The sequence below is a fragment of the Syngnathus leptorhynchus genome, chromosome 15, assembly GCF_054491065.1.
Source record: "Syngnathus leptorhynchus isolate UIUO chromosome 15, UIUO_Slep, whole genome shotgun sequence".
NCBI lineage: Eukaryota > Metazoa > Chordata > Actinopteri > Syngnathiformes > Syngnathidae > Syngnathus > Syngnathus leptorhynchus.
In genome coordinates this window covers 4841161-4859159 of record NC_141209.1, presented here as the reverse complement: position 1 = coordinate 4859159, position 17999 = coordinate 4841161, and the positions used below count along the sequence as shown (strand labels likewise).

At 46.0% G+C, this 17999-nt stretch overlaps 1 protein-coding gene across 4 annotated transcripts; it reads left to right on the top strand.

Annotated features, from left to right (window-relative positions):
- The first annotated feature begins 98 nt into the window (after positions 1-98).
- Positions 99-15856, top strand: evla (Enah/Vasp-like a). 4 transcript variants are annotated; one of them, XM_085931354.1, is made up of 14 exons: positions 99-709; positions 9041-9209; positions 9272-9452; positions 10685-10742; positions 10873-10934; positions 11616-12455; positions 13143-13396; positions 13655-13770; positions 13842-13869; positions 13962-14001; positions 14090-14150; positions 14214-14271; positions 14363-14420; positions 14512-15856. In XM_085931354.1, the coding sequence occupies exons 1-14, from the start codon at positions 705-707 to the stop codon at positions 14547-14549; spliced, it is 1968 nt and encodes a 655-aa protein (XP_085787480.1). In that variant the 5' UTR covers positions 99-704; the 3' UTR covers positions 14550-15856. The 4 variants fall into 4 exon arrangements, with proteins under 4 accessions (XP_085787480.1, XP_085787479.1, XP_085787481.1 ...); XM_085931353.1 differs by lacking the exon at positions 99-709 and adding an exon at positions 1978-2547; XM_085931356.1 differs by lacking the exon at positions 99-709 and adding an exon at positions 3794-4534.
- The last annotated feature ends 2143 nt before the right edge of the window (positions 15857-17999 follow it).

The window sequence follows — 17999 nt, the reverse complement described above, 5'->3', positions numbered from 1 at the left end:
ATTTAAAACATCCCATAATATTTAGTATTGTTTGAGTGTGCAGTGAACCCTTGCTAAAAACTCATTCCACGTTTGTAAACAATGATGACTTAATCAGATGGAAAGCAACTCAATATATACTTGTAGAATTTACTTTCTTTTCTTTTCAACTTTTGTTAGGAAAGATCCGCGAATGGTTAATCGCGAATAGGCGGGGGTTAACCCCACTGCATAATTCGCAAGGGGGCGGTCTCATTTCCTGCCTGCAGTTGCGTGTCCACGCCACCAGTGGGCGGCATTGAGCCGACACCTCCGCACGCCGCATTGTAACCTTGCCAAATCTCTCCGCCTCGCGCCTCTCACAAACCAACAACACTCCGAATGGGAAGAAAATATGGCGTGACGGAGGCGGCGTCCGCTGACGACCACTGTTACCCACCCGGTAGCCTGCTTCCGAGTGAATAGGATAGAATAGCAGACAAAGAACATGGATGTAAGGACACGCCGCGGCGCGCGTGTGCAGCCGAGACGCCGGAGTACAAAGCGGATGGGAGAGACAGCCTGAAGCCGTAGCACGCCTCATCACATAGCCCCTTAAAGCACGCTTTTTTTCCCCACGTCCGTGAGGCCTGGTCGACTTATTTTACAATATTTTTGTTCATATCAACGGCGAAAGCACTTCCATCGGCTTCCTCGTCGTCGTCGTGTGAAGAAAAGACGGCGACATGAGGTAAGCTAATCCCACGCGCCCTATTTGACGCGTCATGACGAATGAACATTGACTCTTCATCTCCATTCTCAGCCTTAGCATCAAATATATTGTGACAAGAAGCTTGTTTGATATATTACTGCATCAACATTAATGAACTACAGCACATCGTCAAATGGTGATTATGTGTGTGTGTGTGTGTGTGTGTGTGTGTGTGTGTGGGGGGGGGGGGGTCTTCGTCGCCCACTCCCCCCCCAATCTATTTTGGCTCTTTCCTCTCATTTAGTCTCCCCCAATTGTCACGGTGGATCCGCACCCCAATTGTTAGAGATCCAGCTTTAAAATAAAAATCCCCAAGTAGTCATGGCAACGACAGCATCACTGACTATGCACCAGGTGGTACGGTGGTGGCTGCAAAGGGAGTGAGAAGCACGTATGCAGTGAAGTAGACCAAGAAGAAGAAGAAAGAGGAGGAGGTGTTTATTCTGGTGGTTGCCAGGCAGGTTAGGCAGCGCCCCCTCGCCTCCCCTTTCCCGATGACACACAGTCACACATTTACCAAAGCTCATCTCCTCGTCTGCCTCCATCATCTAAATTTGCAGGGGCCCCCAAAACCTCCAGCTCGACTTCATGGAACTTCTATTTCCAGTATATGAGCCTCCCGCCTGTAGTTGAACTCTTGTGGGTGTGTGTACAGGCGCAAATGTTCGCTTGACTGCTTCAAGTTCAACGGAGCAGCTCAGATTTGGAGCTTTTTTTAGCTGGTTTTTACACTGCTCGGTTAAAGAGAGGCAGCGTGATGGTTGAGTTGTAAAAAGTGGAAAGAAAAGCCATTCAAGTTGTTTTTTCGACATGACTGCTTCCTTTGTAGCATTAATGCGAGTGTCCGTGCATTAGTTATTTTTAGGTAGAGTGCTTTTATGGTGTGGTTGTGCTTCTCTGTTCTTGGCTGCTTTCATTCGGCTTGTGTTTTGAGTTTAGTTTGGAAACGGGCGCAAAATGAGATGCGCCCGTCCTGTCCCGTTAATGCAGACTGACCGTTGCGGTGAGTCACGATCGGAAAAGGTGGAAGTACTAGCGGGATGTAAAAACGCTGACTCGTGAGTCTCGTCTTCGGATGCAACAAAGTACACCTGCGTTGATCCTCCTGTCATTTCATCGACAGGTTCAGTCAAAGTTCAAAATGGCGTGTTATTGATTTGAAGCTCTATGATAATTCCTGCAATTCGATTCATGACATGACAAACTACAAAAAATTGACAATCTTTACTGCAGAGAAGTTGGAAACCAGAATCCAAATGAGAAAAAAAAATCGAATCGATGATTAGAAGACTAGTTGTCGATTAATCGTTGGACGTCTGCTAACAACAGGATTGCTAACAGAGAGGAGCTAATTCACAAAAACACACTGTTGTGATTTATTTGCTGTATTTAGCAACTTTACTGTGTGTGTTCCTCATCTCCGGCAGGGACCCATTGTCACAACATTTAAAAGGAAACCAAAAAAAAAAAACATGGAAGCAGAAAGTCAGCGTTCCTCGCAAACCAATGGAACGAGATGACTGGTCTTTGCCGGGCACGTGTTGCCTTCCCTCTCTCTCTCACTCGCTCTCTCACTCTGTCTTGCATTCCCTTCCTCTCGTCAGTCACAACGGTCCTCTTAACAGCGTCTCTGGCTCACTCGGCTTTTTCGAGGATGTGAAGGAGGGAAGCTTTGACGCCGGCAGCATGCGTGACGCTCTCTCTTCTCAGATTAGCACCTCAGACGCTCCTCCGTAATCTCCTCCTTCACACCTCCCTGCATTCTTTGCCCCGAAGGACCGGCTGGCCGGAAACATGTATTCCTTGGATGATTTCGGGTAGGGCAACCTTATTTGTGTTTTGTTGTGTAAGTGTGATAGAAGATGGCTTTGGAATGCGTCCGTTGGCTCCTCTTCAAGCTGCGTGACCGCAAAATGTTCCCTGGATGCAATTCCCTTGCTCTCCAGCCACGGATTGGAAAAAAAAAAAAATCCTGCTTGTTTCCTTGCCTTTTTTTTTTTTTTTTTTCAATCTGTGTTTCTTTTCTCCAGCCAAGCTCCATTTTGTTTTATTGCCTCAGTCTTTTCCCCGAGTAGAGGGAATGACTTACCCTCCCGTCAGCTGTTCGCAGAGCCTGGCGGGATCTCTCCCATCTGAGTTGCATGCGAGTGTGAGAAAGTCAGTACAGGAAGCGCGGGATAGAAAGCGCTTAATCGCTCATGAGTGGGACTACGGAGCCAGATGACGGCTTGATATCGAGACCTTGGCAAATGACCACGTGATTGCTTGATGCTCCAGACACAGATGTGTGGGACGCCATGACATTATTCCCAATTTGTTTTTGTGCATTCTAGTAATCTCCTGTCAAATCTGGCAACATTTTTTTTTTTTTATTCAGGGAAGAAGAAGAAAAAAAAAATGGAGCCTTAGGGTTACTACTTAAAACCAACCCACAAAAGCAAAATATGTGCATGTTCTCACTATGTTTGGTTCTAGGAAGTATTTTCTTCCCGGAATAGAAGCAGCCTCTCTTTGAGGATCAGGATTAGTATGTTGAGGAAGGTGAAGTGGAGAGTGGGGGAGGGTTGCTTGTGTCTATACATTGAATGTATCCATAACAATCATTCACTGTCAAAGGAATGGTCAATATTCGGCTTAACATGCTGGGATGAGTCATTGTGTGTGTTGTGTCTACACCATTAAAGTGAGGATTTGTAGTTATTTTACCGGAACAGTGGACTGTAGTAATGAAAATAGTGTTGCCATGGTGACATGGTCACCCACTTTCCCCCCCCATACAACATCGTATATAATGCTGAGTGGTGTTTATATTCTTTATTGGGATAAGGCAGGCTAATGATTTTCCAAAGAGGTCATGTGACAAACTCGAATGCTTAGTCGAAGGCCACCTAACATGTTATTCTTGATTCTTTATTAATTGAATGTATTTATAGAAGGCAGTCGGAATCCTACACTGTTGCTATTGTTACTAGTTGCACTTTTTCTTTGGGGGGGGGGGTCACTAGAGTGGTTGGAAAAGTTCTTAAATGTATTGATCATTGCCCAGCAAATGTAAGACCTTGATTGAGTTTGAGGGGTAATCAATGACCGTTGCATGTTAATGGACAAATTAGCACGCTGCTTCTCTCGGCTTTGGCTGACCTCTGAGGTTCAGGTCATGCTAGTCAATAACAGCTCATTTGGAATGATCTTAATTGTGGCAACAATGGTTGCTGAATTTGTCCCAAAATTTAACACTTTCCTTTTTTTGGGTGGGGTGGGGCATAATTGCGGCATTGGGCATAATTCCATTGGCAAAATATTGTGGTATTATCCTACCATGAGTTTCCTCTGTGATTCCCAGCGTCCATCTGCCATCCTCTTAAAAAAAAAAAATAACCGCAATTGAAATGCTCGTGTGGATGCGAGGGGGGTTGGCATTAGGAGCTGTTTGAGATAGATATTAGGTAATCTCCCCCCGGGTTAACACAATGACAATAACACGGAGTTTCAATGACACACACGGTCATCTGTTTGGAGAGCGACATCAGGCCAGTCAATGACTTCATCCATCGCCGGGTGGACATTCATCAACCTCGTCGCATCACTTGGACTTGGAAGTCGAGTCTTTTTTTTTTTCATTTACGTTGCCGGATGGCTAGCGGAGGATTAGCATGTGATTTTTAGTGGAGTCCGACCAGCGCTGAGGTTATATTCCATACAGTTGTTGACCAAAATGGACATCCAACGGGTGCGGGTGCTACGTTACGGCCTCCCTCAAAGCGTCAGTGACTCCGGGCTCTTTTACAAGCACATTTCTTGCAGGTTGGTGCCACTCACTGTGATTGAAGTGAAGACACCTAGACATTTTGCTACTATTCAGATATTTTGTAGTTTTCAGGCAAAAATAAAAACCCATTGTGCCCAAAGAGAAGTATTGTGATCGGACAAAGGCACAGAAGGCAAATCTTTTCTTGTTGAATTTAATCAGATCTGAAATACTAATCTTAATCTGTTGTTTAGACAAAGAATTGAGGTTATTTCGGATTAGCTACTGTGTCGGCGTCGGGCATTCTTACAAAACTATCATTTTGTCATCTAGTTTGATTTTGCGATGGCTTTATATTGTGTTGTTTTTTTTTCCCCCGTCATGTCACGTTGCCTTTTTGTCCCCGTAGAATCCAGCCTGACTAATGGAGCCACTGCACCAAGCATCTTCTTTATCCCAAACACTCGAGCAAGCCATGTTTATTTCACACGCGGGCACGACTTCCAGCTCTAGCGTCACTAGCGCCTTGGCTTTATCTGCCGTTTCTTCCTCCAGCATCCGTCGTAGTCACAATACACAGAATGGGGGGGGATGTAATTGCGATCCATGCAAATCACAGAGACAAGAAAAAAATGTTATGTAGGTCACGCACTGAATAACTGTGCCGTTTGTGATTTTTTTCTTTTTTTTCCTAACTTGTGTAAGTGTAGGAGTATTGCAAACAGATAACTGCCTGAGCTTTTCCACATTCAACCACACTGGGGGACATTTAGCTAAGAACATAAGCACATTAATGTTAGCATTAATGCCATTAAGGCCTCACTACTCTGCTCACACACACACACACACGAGAGGGCTTAGTTGCAAGCCGTTCCGCAGGGTTAAAGTGCCCTTTATATGTTTCAGCACTTAGATAGAAACACTACAACGGAGCTCAGAGGTCGCTACCTGGTCATCACCAGGGACTTGAGCGGATTTGGTGACAAAATCTAGATTACAACATGATGAAGCTCAATGTGATACATTAATGTCGTCCGTATACGTTGCAACGGTGGATGAAACATCCTCGACGTGATCTTGTTACATTAGCAGGGGATGGGCTGCAAAGTCTAAAAATAGAAATGCTTAAATGAACATTCTTTCCATGTTTGTATAGTAAAACAATGGAATCGTTTTGCTGTTTGTTTTCAACAAGCGCATCATTTGTTCTATTACAAAGGTGCAGATTTGACATTGATTCCTCTGTAGGAAAAAAAAAAAATGTCGGCGTGTGCTGTTTTTAGTTTTACTACTTTCCCCCCTTGAGCAGATTAAAGGTCTTGTTTGAGAGTTAAGTGTTGGTTAATTTAGATTTAAGACTGCAGTGATCGGCCTGCTGCACGCCGTCTCTAATCCTGCCCGTCAGATAGACCTCCATTTTTTTTTTGTCAAATGTAACACACACACACATTTGTTTTCTTTACCTTACTCACCAGTGTGTATCTGTGCTAAATTCAGAAGCAGGCTGGCTGGATACATTACAGCGCCTAATTACCTCCCGCGCCGACCAGGAAGTTTCCCCCGGATGCTGTCATTGCTCCCAGCTGACTACCAGAGGTTATGATTTATTGAAGGTTATTAATTATAATTAATAATGTAGCTGTCGGCTGGAAGAATTAATTGTAAAGTCTCCCATCACTCCAGCTCATATTTCTTAGTGTCGATGGAGAAAGGCGTCACAAATGTGTGCAAGCTTTGCTTTATTTAAAAGGCCGCCTGGCATGGTGGCCTCCTTTTCCTTACCCGAGGCTTGTTTGACACAAGGAAAGCGCTCAGTGTGGCAGAAGGCTTTGTGTCATTGCTTTGTTTTTGTTTTTATTTATCTCCTCGCTGACATTTTCTTGTTCGCTCTTCGTCTGCCCGTGTTCTTTCAGCCTTGTTCATGATGCCTGTTTACTTCCACGCAGTTAAAAGGATGCATTTTTGTGCTCATCAGATTTGTCACGAGGTTCAGGATACAAACTGTGCTGTATTCCTGTTTTTTCTTTCTCCCCAGGCAGTTAGGAGGAACTTATGCATATTTAAAGTTGCAAGCCTCCGTGCACTGTATGAATAATTAAAGCAATATATTATATTCTTTTTTTTTTTTTCTGAGAAAAACAAAATGGGATACTTAACCATGACTTTCTGGGAAAGATTATCGGAGTAAATTCAATTCAAAAGTAAATCATCAGGCCTAGTCTTGAGATATTTTAGGGGGGGAACAATGCCCCCACACTCCCCCCCTGTAACTCCGCCACTGGCTGCCGCCGTAAATCTACAACCTTAATAAGGACAAGCACAATTAAAAATGAATCGGTGGGCGCTTAGCACAGGTGTACATAATGCTATGCTAGCAAACGTAATTTTCAGTCCCAAACTCTTGATTCATCCTATTAATTGAGAGTCACTGAGTGGCATTTGAGCAACGCCACGACCTTTCGACGATGATGCATCTTCGTCATCCATCACGCACGTGTACTCTCGACACCTCGCGGCCCAAATGCGACTAGCATGTTAGCAAAGACCTTCTTGTCTTCACTAACTTCACTTTCAAAGTATCAGCATGTCAGAGATGTTTACCAGTGAAATTAGACGCTGCGACTACACCGGAATGCCGCTTTATTTGTGACTTGCCTACCGAGACGCCCTTAAAGTCCAAAAGGAGAAATGAAAGCATCAGTCCATTCCTTTGCTAGCTACTCCAGAAATAGTTGCTGCTTTTGTAAGAAGATCCATCACACACACAAGTGGGACTGTCACCGTCCCCCCCCCCCCCCTCAACTGTTTGCTCTCTAAACACGAGAGAGTGTGAAGAGATTAGCGTGTATCTGTAAACATGATGTCAACGAGGTTTGCTCGATTTGTTTATGGAAGCTCTCGTTTATTGGCTGACTAGTGCTTTCTTTTTGTATTGAACGATCAATCGATGGAAACAGATGAATCGTATCACTTTCTCTTAGTGACTTGCTAAATACTCTTTTAAAGGTCCGCCTGAGTTGCCTTCTAGCTGAGCAGTTTATTCCCAGAGGGCGTTGGCTCGGAGGGCAAAGTAGCCCAGTTCATTCTGGTCACTATTGGTGTTGAGCAAAAAGCCACCACAACCACATTCTGTGCTCGTTGATTTCTCAAAAATATTTCTGCGGGGAATGCAAAAAAAAAAAAGGCATGTGACCAAAGACTGAGAATATTGTTGACGGTACAGTATATAATTTTAATTTGGAATCAATTTCATGAATTTTATTATAAAATATAATTTAATAATAGATAAGGAACTTGAAGTGGTGATCGTCTTCTATCATTCCTGTCTATGTGTGTAACCCCGTTTGTAAAGCCGCTCACATTAATGTCCTGAAGGTGTGAAGGCCAAGAAAAGCAAAGCTTGGCAACAGCGTCTGTGAACTGAGGTAATCACAGTTACTACCGGATATTTTTTTTTTAAGGGAAAAGCGATGCATGTAATGGCGAAGAGGCACTTATGTACGCTACGTGTCCTATAATTAACTGAGACAGAGTATCTATTACAGTGGAAGTCGCTCTTCAAGGAAGTCCGACATTTTTTTTTCTGAGGATGCTAACAATCATTCTTTATTCTCATGGGTTTGTTGCCCGAAGACAACAGTGACATTTAAATATCAACTAGTAACACCCACCTTTTGCTACAAAGTATTTTGGGAGACACGGGATTTGCCTCCTCAGGTCTCTCCACTGTTGCACTAATGTTTGGATACAAAATACAATGATCTCTTTTACATTGTTGTTTTTCATGTTCCCCTTTAGCTCTTTTAGTGCGTGTCCAAAACTAGCAATGTGTTCTCAGTGATTCTAACAAACCATATCATTACCAGAGACACACACACACACACACACACGCACGCACACACACACACACGTATGACGCCCTCTTCCACTGCAGTGATGTTCACCGCACCAAAGAACAGAAGGGTGATGTTAGTTTTTAGTTTTGAGGTTTGCAGCTTTTTAAAGTAACAACCCCCCCCCCCAAACCCACCGTCTTCTTCATTTGTTTGATGTCAGACATCACATTGCTGTTTATTACTGATGGAAAGGAAACTAACCACACTAAAGTCTCGCTTTTATTGCATTTGTGCACAATTACACCATTAGAATATGAAGTGTTATTCGTGCGTCATAGTAAAAAGTGAAATATATGTTGCATTTGTCATCCTTCGGCCAGTATTTGATCAACATTTAAATACAGTAGCGTAGTAAGCTCAAGTATTCAAGATAAAAACTTTTGTTTTTGTATATTAAAAATTATTTTGTGCGACTGACTTGTCACATTTTGCACAATTTTAAACATTAACATTGTGCATGATGACAGGAAAATGGAAATCTTTTGGAAAAAAAAACTTTATAATGATTAATGTATTCACCACTAGAGGGAGCCCGTGCGCCACACACTTTGAGACGCATGGTTATCTTATCTGATAAAAATGGTTAATCTTATCCAAATCCGTGTTCCGTTTTCAATTGTCCCTCTCGTTCCTTCACTAAAGAAACCCTGCCACCTCTCGTTACAGTGAGCAGAGCATCTGCCAGGCTCGGGCCTCTGTGATGGTCTACGACGACGCCAGTAAGAAGTGGGTGCCCATCAAGCCGGGCCAGCAGGGCTTCAGTCGCATCAACATCTACCACAACACTGCCAACAACACCTTCAGGGTGGTGGGTGTCAAGCTGCAGGACCAGCAGGTGAGTATGCATGATCAAGGTCCGCGTCGTCAGTCTCTAATTTCTCATTTCTGTGCATGAAGGTGGTGATCAACTACTCCATCGTCAAGGGCCTGAAGTACAATCAGGCCACGCCCACCTTCCATCAATGGCGTGACGCTCGCCAAGTCTACGGGCTCAACTTTGCCAGCAAGGAGGAGGCCACCACCTTCTCCAACGCCATGCTGTTCGCCCTTAACGTTCTCAGCTCGCCTGACAGCGGAGGTAAAAGCCATTCTTTTGACCTCTTGGCCGCGTGTTAGACTATTTCAGATATTTGCTGAATGTTATCCTGACATTTGATAGCTGGTCTCCAAAGCCAAACGGAAGATTTATGTGTCTTTTTGGTGTCCTTTTGTTGATGTTGGAAAGGCAGTCTTGTGGAACGGCTGCTGGAATTTGAGCGTGCACGTTGCAAACGCCCTACTTTTATAATTTCACATACAAGGGTTAAACCGCACCAGGATCCCCCCCCCCCCCCCCCCTTTTAATACTCTCTGACATGCAGATGTTGAACCCTGTCTTACGTGAGCTGTACTACCCTCTAGTGGTGGATTATTTTAATGACGAGTGAGACACAGCCCTGACTGTAGATGTATTTTTATTTCTAAAGCTCACTGTGAGACACTTTAAGCTGTCTGTGGGTTTTATATAGTACATATATTTAGTCGGGTGTACTTGTGGAGTCACCCGCTGTGCATTTAACAGCCTTTGAGCCGCTCCAGTTACGAGTTATTTAAAATGGGAGGGGGGGTGGTCGTGTAAAAGAATGTGTTGAACTGCCATATCAAGCCAGACTGCCCTTGTGACTCAAATGGTGGTTAAAATATCACTTATGGGGACATCATGTTCTGGCCTTCCTTTATTGGGGCCATTGAAGTGTGCCGTATCTGTTAGTCGCTGCTGCTGAGTCATCAGGAAAATAATCATTTCAGATGTCGTGAAAAAAAAAAAACCCCAAAGAAATTGTGTTATTTATAATTTCATCACATGAGTTCCCCCTCACTCCGAATGTTCATTTAAAACAAGCCTGCTCAAGCCCTCCTCAATTCCCTATGGGAGCTTCCTTGACCTTCACCATGGCAACAGCCCGCCACCTTTTGGTGTCAGCAAACACGTACGCATGGGCGCACTTCGCTTAGGGCGATAATTGTCTTCATTAACACGTGCAGGTTTTGCATTCACCTCCACGCCTGGCTTGTGCCGCCGACTGTGCCGGCTGCCATAAACAAAGCGTCGGCGTGACGCAGGAGACGGGTGTTTACGCTTGACTGTGGTCAAGTCTCGCTCATCGCTTAAATCTTAGCGCGTTAGCTGCGCTTGTGTGCTTTTGTGGTTATTTCATGTTATGCTTGTGACAAACAGTGCCAGACCTGAAATCTCAAATTGGACAAAATGTACATTTGTGGGTTTCTTCATACGTGATCACTCACATATCCCACTTTTCTATCTCTCAGGTCCAGTTGTCCAGCGCCAAAATGGACCCTCTTCAGAGGAAAACGAGGCCCAGAGGAGGTACTTACTGTCACTCATGTGACTTTTGTATTGGACCTCATTCAATTTTATACGCGTATCTAAAGTGCAATAAAAGAGCGCCAGTCCGAGTTAAGTGTTGACACTGAAGCCACATGGTTGCTCTTGAAAGGATGATGGAGCAACATCAGATGCAGGCGCACAAGGAGAGGGAGCGACGGACGTCGGGATCAGGTGAGCCTTCGACAAATACGCCCACGCCGGCCGGGCGGCTGCCACGGCAACCGGGGTGGCTCAATGTCCCGCTAGCATTTAAAAGCCACACGAGAACTCGGAGCAGGCGCGTGTTTGCTCGTCTTTGTCTTTTTTTTGCTATCAGTGTGTTGTTGCCAGGCAGAGTAAACGTAAGCGGTGATGACATCATGACTAGCCAGCACTCTCCAGTACTTCCCGTTCCCTCCGACTAACACATTCCCACGTTGCCCTTTTCTCCATGTGCACACACACATGTTCAAGTCTTTCTGCAGACTTCAACATCCCCTCGGTCCCACTCGATGATATGGGTGACCCACCCCTCCCTGAACCCCTTAACCCTTGACCCCCCCACCCCTCACCAAGCCCCTGCAACATGCTCTGCTGCCATCTCTTTCTTCCAGCTGCTGTTGGGGGGGAAATGTCATATGCTTTTCTGGTCATGTTGCATTCTGCTGCTTGATATTTTGAGTCTTTATTTGCGGTTATCAGTTTTTTGAATTATGCTCCTGATTTTTTATCTTTTCATCTCGGCTTGGTTGCTTTTCATTCTTCTCACGTTTTTTCTCTTTTCTGTTTTCCTTTGTTTGTCGCCCTCCTTCGTCCGCATCTCCTTCTGTCTCTCCTCTCCCCCCCCCCTCCCTTCCCCGCTGCCCCTCACAGTCGTTTCCACTCTCCAATACAAAGTGTGCGCACCCCCAGCCCACCCCGACACTCCGCCCGAGTACAGACAGTTCAGAGCTAGCACACTGCCCCCTTCCTATGTGCGTGTGGCCTCCTCTTCCCCTCCCTCCGCCTCCTCCTCTCCCTCCCAAGAAAAGGAGGCGGGGGCGGCCAGGGACAAGTCCCAGCTTTCCTCCCAGCTTTCCACCTCGCTGGCCTCCGCCTTCTCACCCGTCCAAGCAGGTGTGACCACGATGGGCCGGCAGGTCCGTCAGATCCCCCTGTCTCCACCCACCGCCGCGCGCCACGCTCACCTGCACCACCAAGACATCACGCTCCCCCCCAAACACGGCACTTGGTCGGCCTCTCAATTGCAGCAAATGTACGCCCAGTGCCCGCCCTCCGCCTCCCCTCCGATCATAATGGCCGTGCCCGCCAGGCAGGGGTTGCCGCCGCCGCCGCAGCCCGCCCTCCCCGTGGCGCACCCCCTCCCGAACATGAGGATGAAGCCCCCGCCGCTGGAGCCCAGCGCCCAGTACCCCCAGCACCAACCCCACCCTCACGCCAACGGCCAAGCGGACGACTCCTACGCTTCCCACTCCCACCAGCTGCCGCTCACCCCGCAGTACTGCGAGGCCGTGCCCCTGCCCCCCCTCATGGGCCAGCCGCCCGCAGGCCTCGCCCCCAATCACCAGTACCCGTCCACCTTCCACCCTCAGCAGCAGGCGCACCACCAGCAGGGCCAGCCCCTCAGCAACTCGCCCACCTCTTACAATGACGGGGGCTCGCCCAAGGAGACCCCCTCCCCCGTCCCCCAGCACGTCCCCATGACCAACAGCAGTAAGTATGAAGAGGAGAGAAGGACCAGGTTTCGTCTTTATGAGAAAAGGGTTAGACAAATGCCGACAATATTTTTGCTGGCCCCGTCAGGTGAATTTGAAAGGTTAAGAAAAGTTATTCTTCATTGTGAAGGGCCTTTAGGCAGATAAATTACATTGGTTTGGCAAAGCATAGGGCCTGAAATCTGATTGGACACAATATCTAACATGCATCTATCTCCATGTACTGGAGCCCAGAGAAATGTAGTGAAATGAAGAGAGAGACCATTGGGACTAAAGTTAATAGCATTTCATGGAACAAATAGTCGCATTTCCTCACTGTTAAAGATGATTTAATGCCATGTAGGTACGTATGATTTTTTTAGTTGCCCCTCTATGCTTGTTTTTCAGTTTTCTGTCCACTCGAAAATATTTGACATTTATTTATTAGAGTATGATCTGGTAGAGCTCATATACACTGAATCTGATTGAATTTGGATTGTCCTGATATTCATATTGAAGTTTGTAATTTCATTTTATATGAGTGGGAAACAATGAATCAATTTGCATTGCTTCTTTAAAATGTAATTTCAGTTAAAGATGAAAGTCAAACCGCTCACCTCCAATTTGATGGTCCAGGACCCTTGAGTCAAGCTTCCAGGGGGGTCGCCGCCATTAACCGAGCTCTAACTGTGCCCCTCCCTCGCAGGCGCCCCCGTTTCCGCAGGTCATCCCGCTATGTTGTCCGTGGCCCCGCCCTCGGCCGGGGTCCCGCCGCCCATGGCCGGCCCGCCGGCCCCTCCGCCGCCGCCGGGTCCACCGCCCCCGATGGCGGTGCCCCCGCCCATGCCCCCTCCTCTGCCCACCGGCGGAGGACCTCCTGGGGGTCCCCCTGGGATGCAGCAGCAGCCCTCGGGGCTGGCGGCCGCGCTGGCAGGGGCAAAGCTTCGTAAGGTTCAAAGGGTGAGCGTCCTTGGAAACCATCAAATCTTTTCTTTTTTTTTTGAAATCAACAACAATATTTTAAGGGTTTTGTCATCCAATGAATGCAGAATAAAAATGTAGCCAATGAATCCAGAACAATCAATACAACTAAGACTCCACACAAGCTGTAAAATCCAACGAGGCGTGAGAGCGCCTCTGTGATTGTGTGTGCTTTGCGAGGGCAATAAATAGAAAGTCAACAAAAGGCCCGCCCGCCCGTCCGCTTGTGTGCTGCAGGACGAGAGCAGTCCGCCGGGATCGAGCGGCAGAAGTGACTCCAACCGATCTAGCGGTGGGAGCGGAGGTGGCGGAGAGGGTCTCATGCAGGAGATGAATGCCTTATTAGCTCGCAGGTAAAACAAGAATCAAATGTGATGAGCATGCAGAAAATTCTCCTTACTTAATAATGTCATGGTTCTCTTAGGCGGAAAGCTTCTGAGAAACCTGATGAGGTAAGTCCTCATTTTCATCCTTCTTGTCGTGCTCGATGACTGGTCAAAAAGGCTGCAAAATGATGATGCAACATTTTTTTCCTCACCTGAAGGACGACTCTGGTAGTCGCGGGCCTGGTCAGAACTCTACAGGTATTTCAACCACAATTCAAAAGCTTGGTTTTCAGAACAGTTTTAGTGGAGTTATTTTGGCGTGGACCAACCATTTGCTCCTCGTTAGATGCTGTGAAGAAGCCGTGGGAGAGATCCAATTCCTCAGAGAAGTCCTCCTTGGTGTCAAGGTGCGAAGAGGAAAAAAAAAATGTTAACAGGCCAGAGCTGATTTGTTTCTTCTCGTATTGCAGAGTGAGACCCGTTGGCAGCACCAGTGAATCCGACACAGAATTTGACAGGATGAAACAGGTTCCTTTATGCTTCGATCTAATCGAGTCCAACGCTCAGCCGTCCTTTTGTCTGTTAACTTCGATTTTTTTTTTTTTTTTTTATCTCATAGGAGATTTTGGATGAAGTTGTACGCGAATTGCATAAAGTCAAGGATGAAATAATTCATGGTAAGCTGTTTTCAACCTCAGCTTGAAAAGCTGCAATGCAATATAAGTTATGCGAAGTATCTTTTTTTTTTTTCCTCATTGCTTTTGTCAGCCATCAGACAAGAAATAGGTCGGATCAGCACATCTTAATCCCAGCTGAGCAACATTCAGAAGGAGAGCAGGAGAAGCCGGAGAAAGACGACAAGGAGGACGTCGGATGGACACAGGTGGAGCCGCTAGGAGAACACCTAGAATGTTCTCTCAATGTTTCTGTGAAGTCGCGTCACAGAGACGTTGTGCCAACATTTGAGTCTGCCGGACAGCAAAGTGTACTGAAAAGAGCGAGACGCACTCGAGGAGAGGAAGACAAGATGAACTGTCGTGGCGACTTCGGTGTTGTGGTTGTGCGTGCGTGCGCTTCTCGACTCAGACCGCCCAGTGTTGCCACGTTTTCTTTTGTTCCGTCTTTAAAAGAAAAATATTTTGGGTTTTCTAAGTTTGTACTGTTGTATTATTTAAAATTCTGTGCCGATGTCGTCGACCGTGAGTATTTCGGAAAGGACAAACGGAAACTTACGCATCCTACTTGTCAGCCTTTTATACTTCTGTTCATTTGATCCCAGACTATTTGTTGGAAACAAGCACAAAGTTGGCAAAAATGTTGCTGAGCTGATGTTTTGATTGCCATGTTCATACCGGGGGTCATGCGTCTGACCTTTTCTTCCTGCAGACAAGTAGCCACTGAAATTCACCTTCTGCTACACCACCGAGGCCACACCACTGAGCGGCCATCCGCCTGATAAAAATCACTCAGGGATGAGGAACCACCAGAACATTTTATCCGAACAAACAGGCTCAAATTTGGTAGCAGTGGGACAAAAAATCTTTAGGACCAAAATGGCAGAAATGTGTTCTCAAGTCTTTTTCTGGCTTTACACATGCCTACCAAATCTCACATGACTAAAGGAAATTGGCTTCCACTGCTGTATTATGTACAAGTCCTTTTTTTCTGGAATGGTCCCAGGTTCCCCATCCCTGGTAGCGGTTTGAAAAAAAAAAAAAAAGGAAATGGCCAAACAACATGGTAGCTTTTCCTCCCTATGTTTGTGGCCCTCCCAGTTATGCATGAACCCTTAATCTCTATCAATTCTTTTATTTGGTTAAACAGGAAAAAAAAATGGTGGTGCATTTATAACAGTGGTTTGTTTCCATGATGAATCCTATTCTCTGTGTACAAGATGATGCTGATGATGGTCGCAAAGTGAGGGAGGGGTGCATAAATTAAACTTTGAAGGTTGTTTCTATGGAAATATGCAAAGTTAGCTCAGAAGAATGTGCACAATGGAATGGTCGGTCAATGTTACGGTAGCTCAAAGTGTCTTTGCGGGAGTTTGGATTGTTGCACTCGCATTGTCAGCGACGTTCTCGTTAAATAAACAAAAAGCTGGATGTAAAAATTCATTCAAGGCAACACTACAGTTTTGGACATTTCTGCAACACCCAAACAAGTTCATGTCTTTCCTTCATAACACCAACTAAAATCCAACAAATACAAAATTAAAACATCAATGTCGGCATAACGTGTGTCGGCTGGCATCACTCATGAATTTTTGCGAACGAAGCTGAAAATGACGGTGTACCTAATAGAGTGTCCATATGACGTCACAGATCAAACAGCCAATCAGAAAGTGGGGGTGAGGGCGGGTGTGGCACTTGACCATAATTTTGCCACATTAGGGAAATTAATTTTTCCCTAATGAATTAGGAACACCTGAAAATGGCGGTGTACCTAATGGAGTGTCCGTGTGACGTCACGGATCAAACAGCCAATCAGAAAGTGGGGGGCTGGGCGGGTGTGGCACTTTTCACTTTCACTTAAACTTTTTCCCTAATGAAGTGATTAGGTACACCTGTGTACATGTGACGTCACAGATCAACCAGCCAATCAGAAAGTGGGGGGTTGTTTGGGTGTGGCACTTTTCACTTTCATTTTAGTTTTGACCATGGTTTTTCCCTAATGAAGTGGCCTGTTATTAGGTACACCTGAAAATGGCGGTGTACCTAATGGAGTGTCCGTGTGACGTCACGGATCAAACAGCCAATCAGAAAGTGGGGGGCTGGGCGGGTGTGGCACTTTTCACTTTCACTTAAACTTTGGCCATGATTTTTCCCTAATGAAGTGGCCTGTGATTAGGTACACTTGAAAATGGCGGTGTGCCTAATGGAGTGTCCGAGTGACGTCATAGATCAACAGCCAATCAGAAAGTGGGGGTGAGGGCGGGTGTGGCACTTTTACCTTTCAGTTAAACTTTTTCCCTAATGACCTGTAATTAGGTACACCTGTGTCGAGTGACGTCACAGATCAACCAGCCAATCAGAAAGTGGGGGGTTGTTTGGGTGTGGCACTTTTCACTTTTTGTTAACTTTTGACCATGATTTTTCCCTAATGAAGTGGCCTGTGATTAGGTACACCTGAAAATGGCGGTGTACCTAATGGAGTGTCCGTGTGACGTCACGGATCAAACAGCCAATCAGAAAGTGGGGGGCTGGGCGGGTGTGGCACTTTACACTTTCACTTAAACTTTGGCCATGATTTTTCCCTAATGAAGTGGCCTGTGATTAGGTACACTTGAAAATGGCGGTGTGCCTAATGGAGTGTCCGAGTGACGTCATAGATCAACAGCCAATCAGAAAGTGGGGGTGAGGGCGGGTGTGGCACTTTTACCTTTCAGTTAAACTTTTTCCCTAATGACCTGTAATTAGGTACACCTGTGTCGAGTGACGTCACAGATCAACCAGCCAATCAGAAAGTGGGGGGTTGTTTGGGTGTGGCACTTTTCACTTTTTGTTAACTTTTGACCATGATTTTTCCCTAATGAAGTGGCCTGTGATTAGGTACACCTGAAAATGGCGGTGTACCTAATGGAGTGTCCGTGTGACGTCACGAATCAAACAGCCAATCAGAAAGTGGGGGGCTGGGCGGGTGTGGCACTTTTCACTTTCACTTAAACTTTGGCCATGATTTTTCCCTAATGAAGTGGCCTGTGATTAGGTACACTTGAAAATGGCGGTGTGCCTAATGGAGTGTCCGAGTGACGTCATAGATCAACAGCCAATCAGAAAGTGGGGGTGAGGGCGGGTGTGGCACTTTTACCTTTCAGTTAAACTTTTTCCCTAATGACCTGTAATTAGGTACACCTGTGTCGAGTGACGTCACAGATCAACCAGCCAATCAGAAAGTGGGGGGCTGGGCGGGTGTGGCACTTTTCACTTTCATTTTAGTTTTGACCATGATTTTTCCCTAATGAAGTGGCCTGTGATTAGGTACACCTGAAAATGGTGGTGTACCTAATGGAGTGTCCGTGTGACGTCACAGATCAACAGCCAATCAGAAAGTGTGGATGAGGATGGGCGTGGCACTTTTCTCTTTCCGTGAAGCTTTGACCATGATTTATGATTATTTCCTTCCATCCATCCGTGTATCCATCAATGCATCCATCCACCCACCCATCCACCCATCCATCCACCCATCCATCCATCCATCCATCCATCCATCCATCCATCCATCCATCCATCCATCCATCCATCCACCCATCCATC

Bases quoted from the DNA above. Each gene is read 5' to 3' on its own strand.
- evla (XM_085931356.1), top strand. From the start codon at position 4,446: ATGGACATCCAACGGGTGCGGGTGCTACGTTACGGCCTCCCTCAAAGC. The intron at 9,210-9,271 runs GTGAGTATGCAT...CTGTGCATGAAG, and splicing joins TCAAGCTGCAGGACCAGCAG to GTGGTGATCAACTACTCCAT. The intron at 13,870-13,961 runs GTAAGTCCTCAT...CCTCACCTGAAG, and splicing joins CTTCTGAGAAACCTGATGAG to GACGACTCTGGTAGTCGCGG.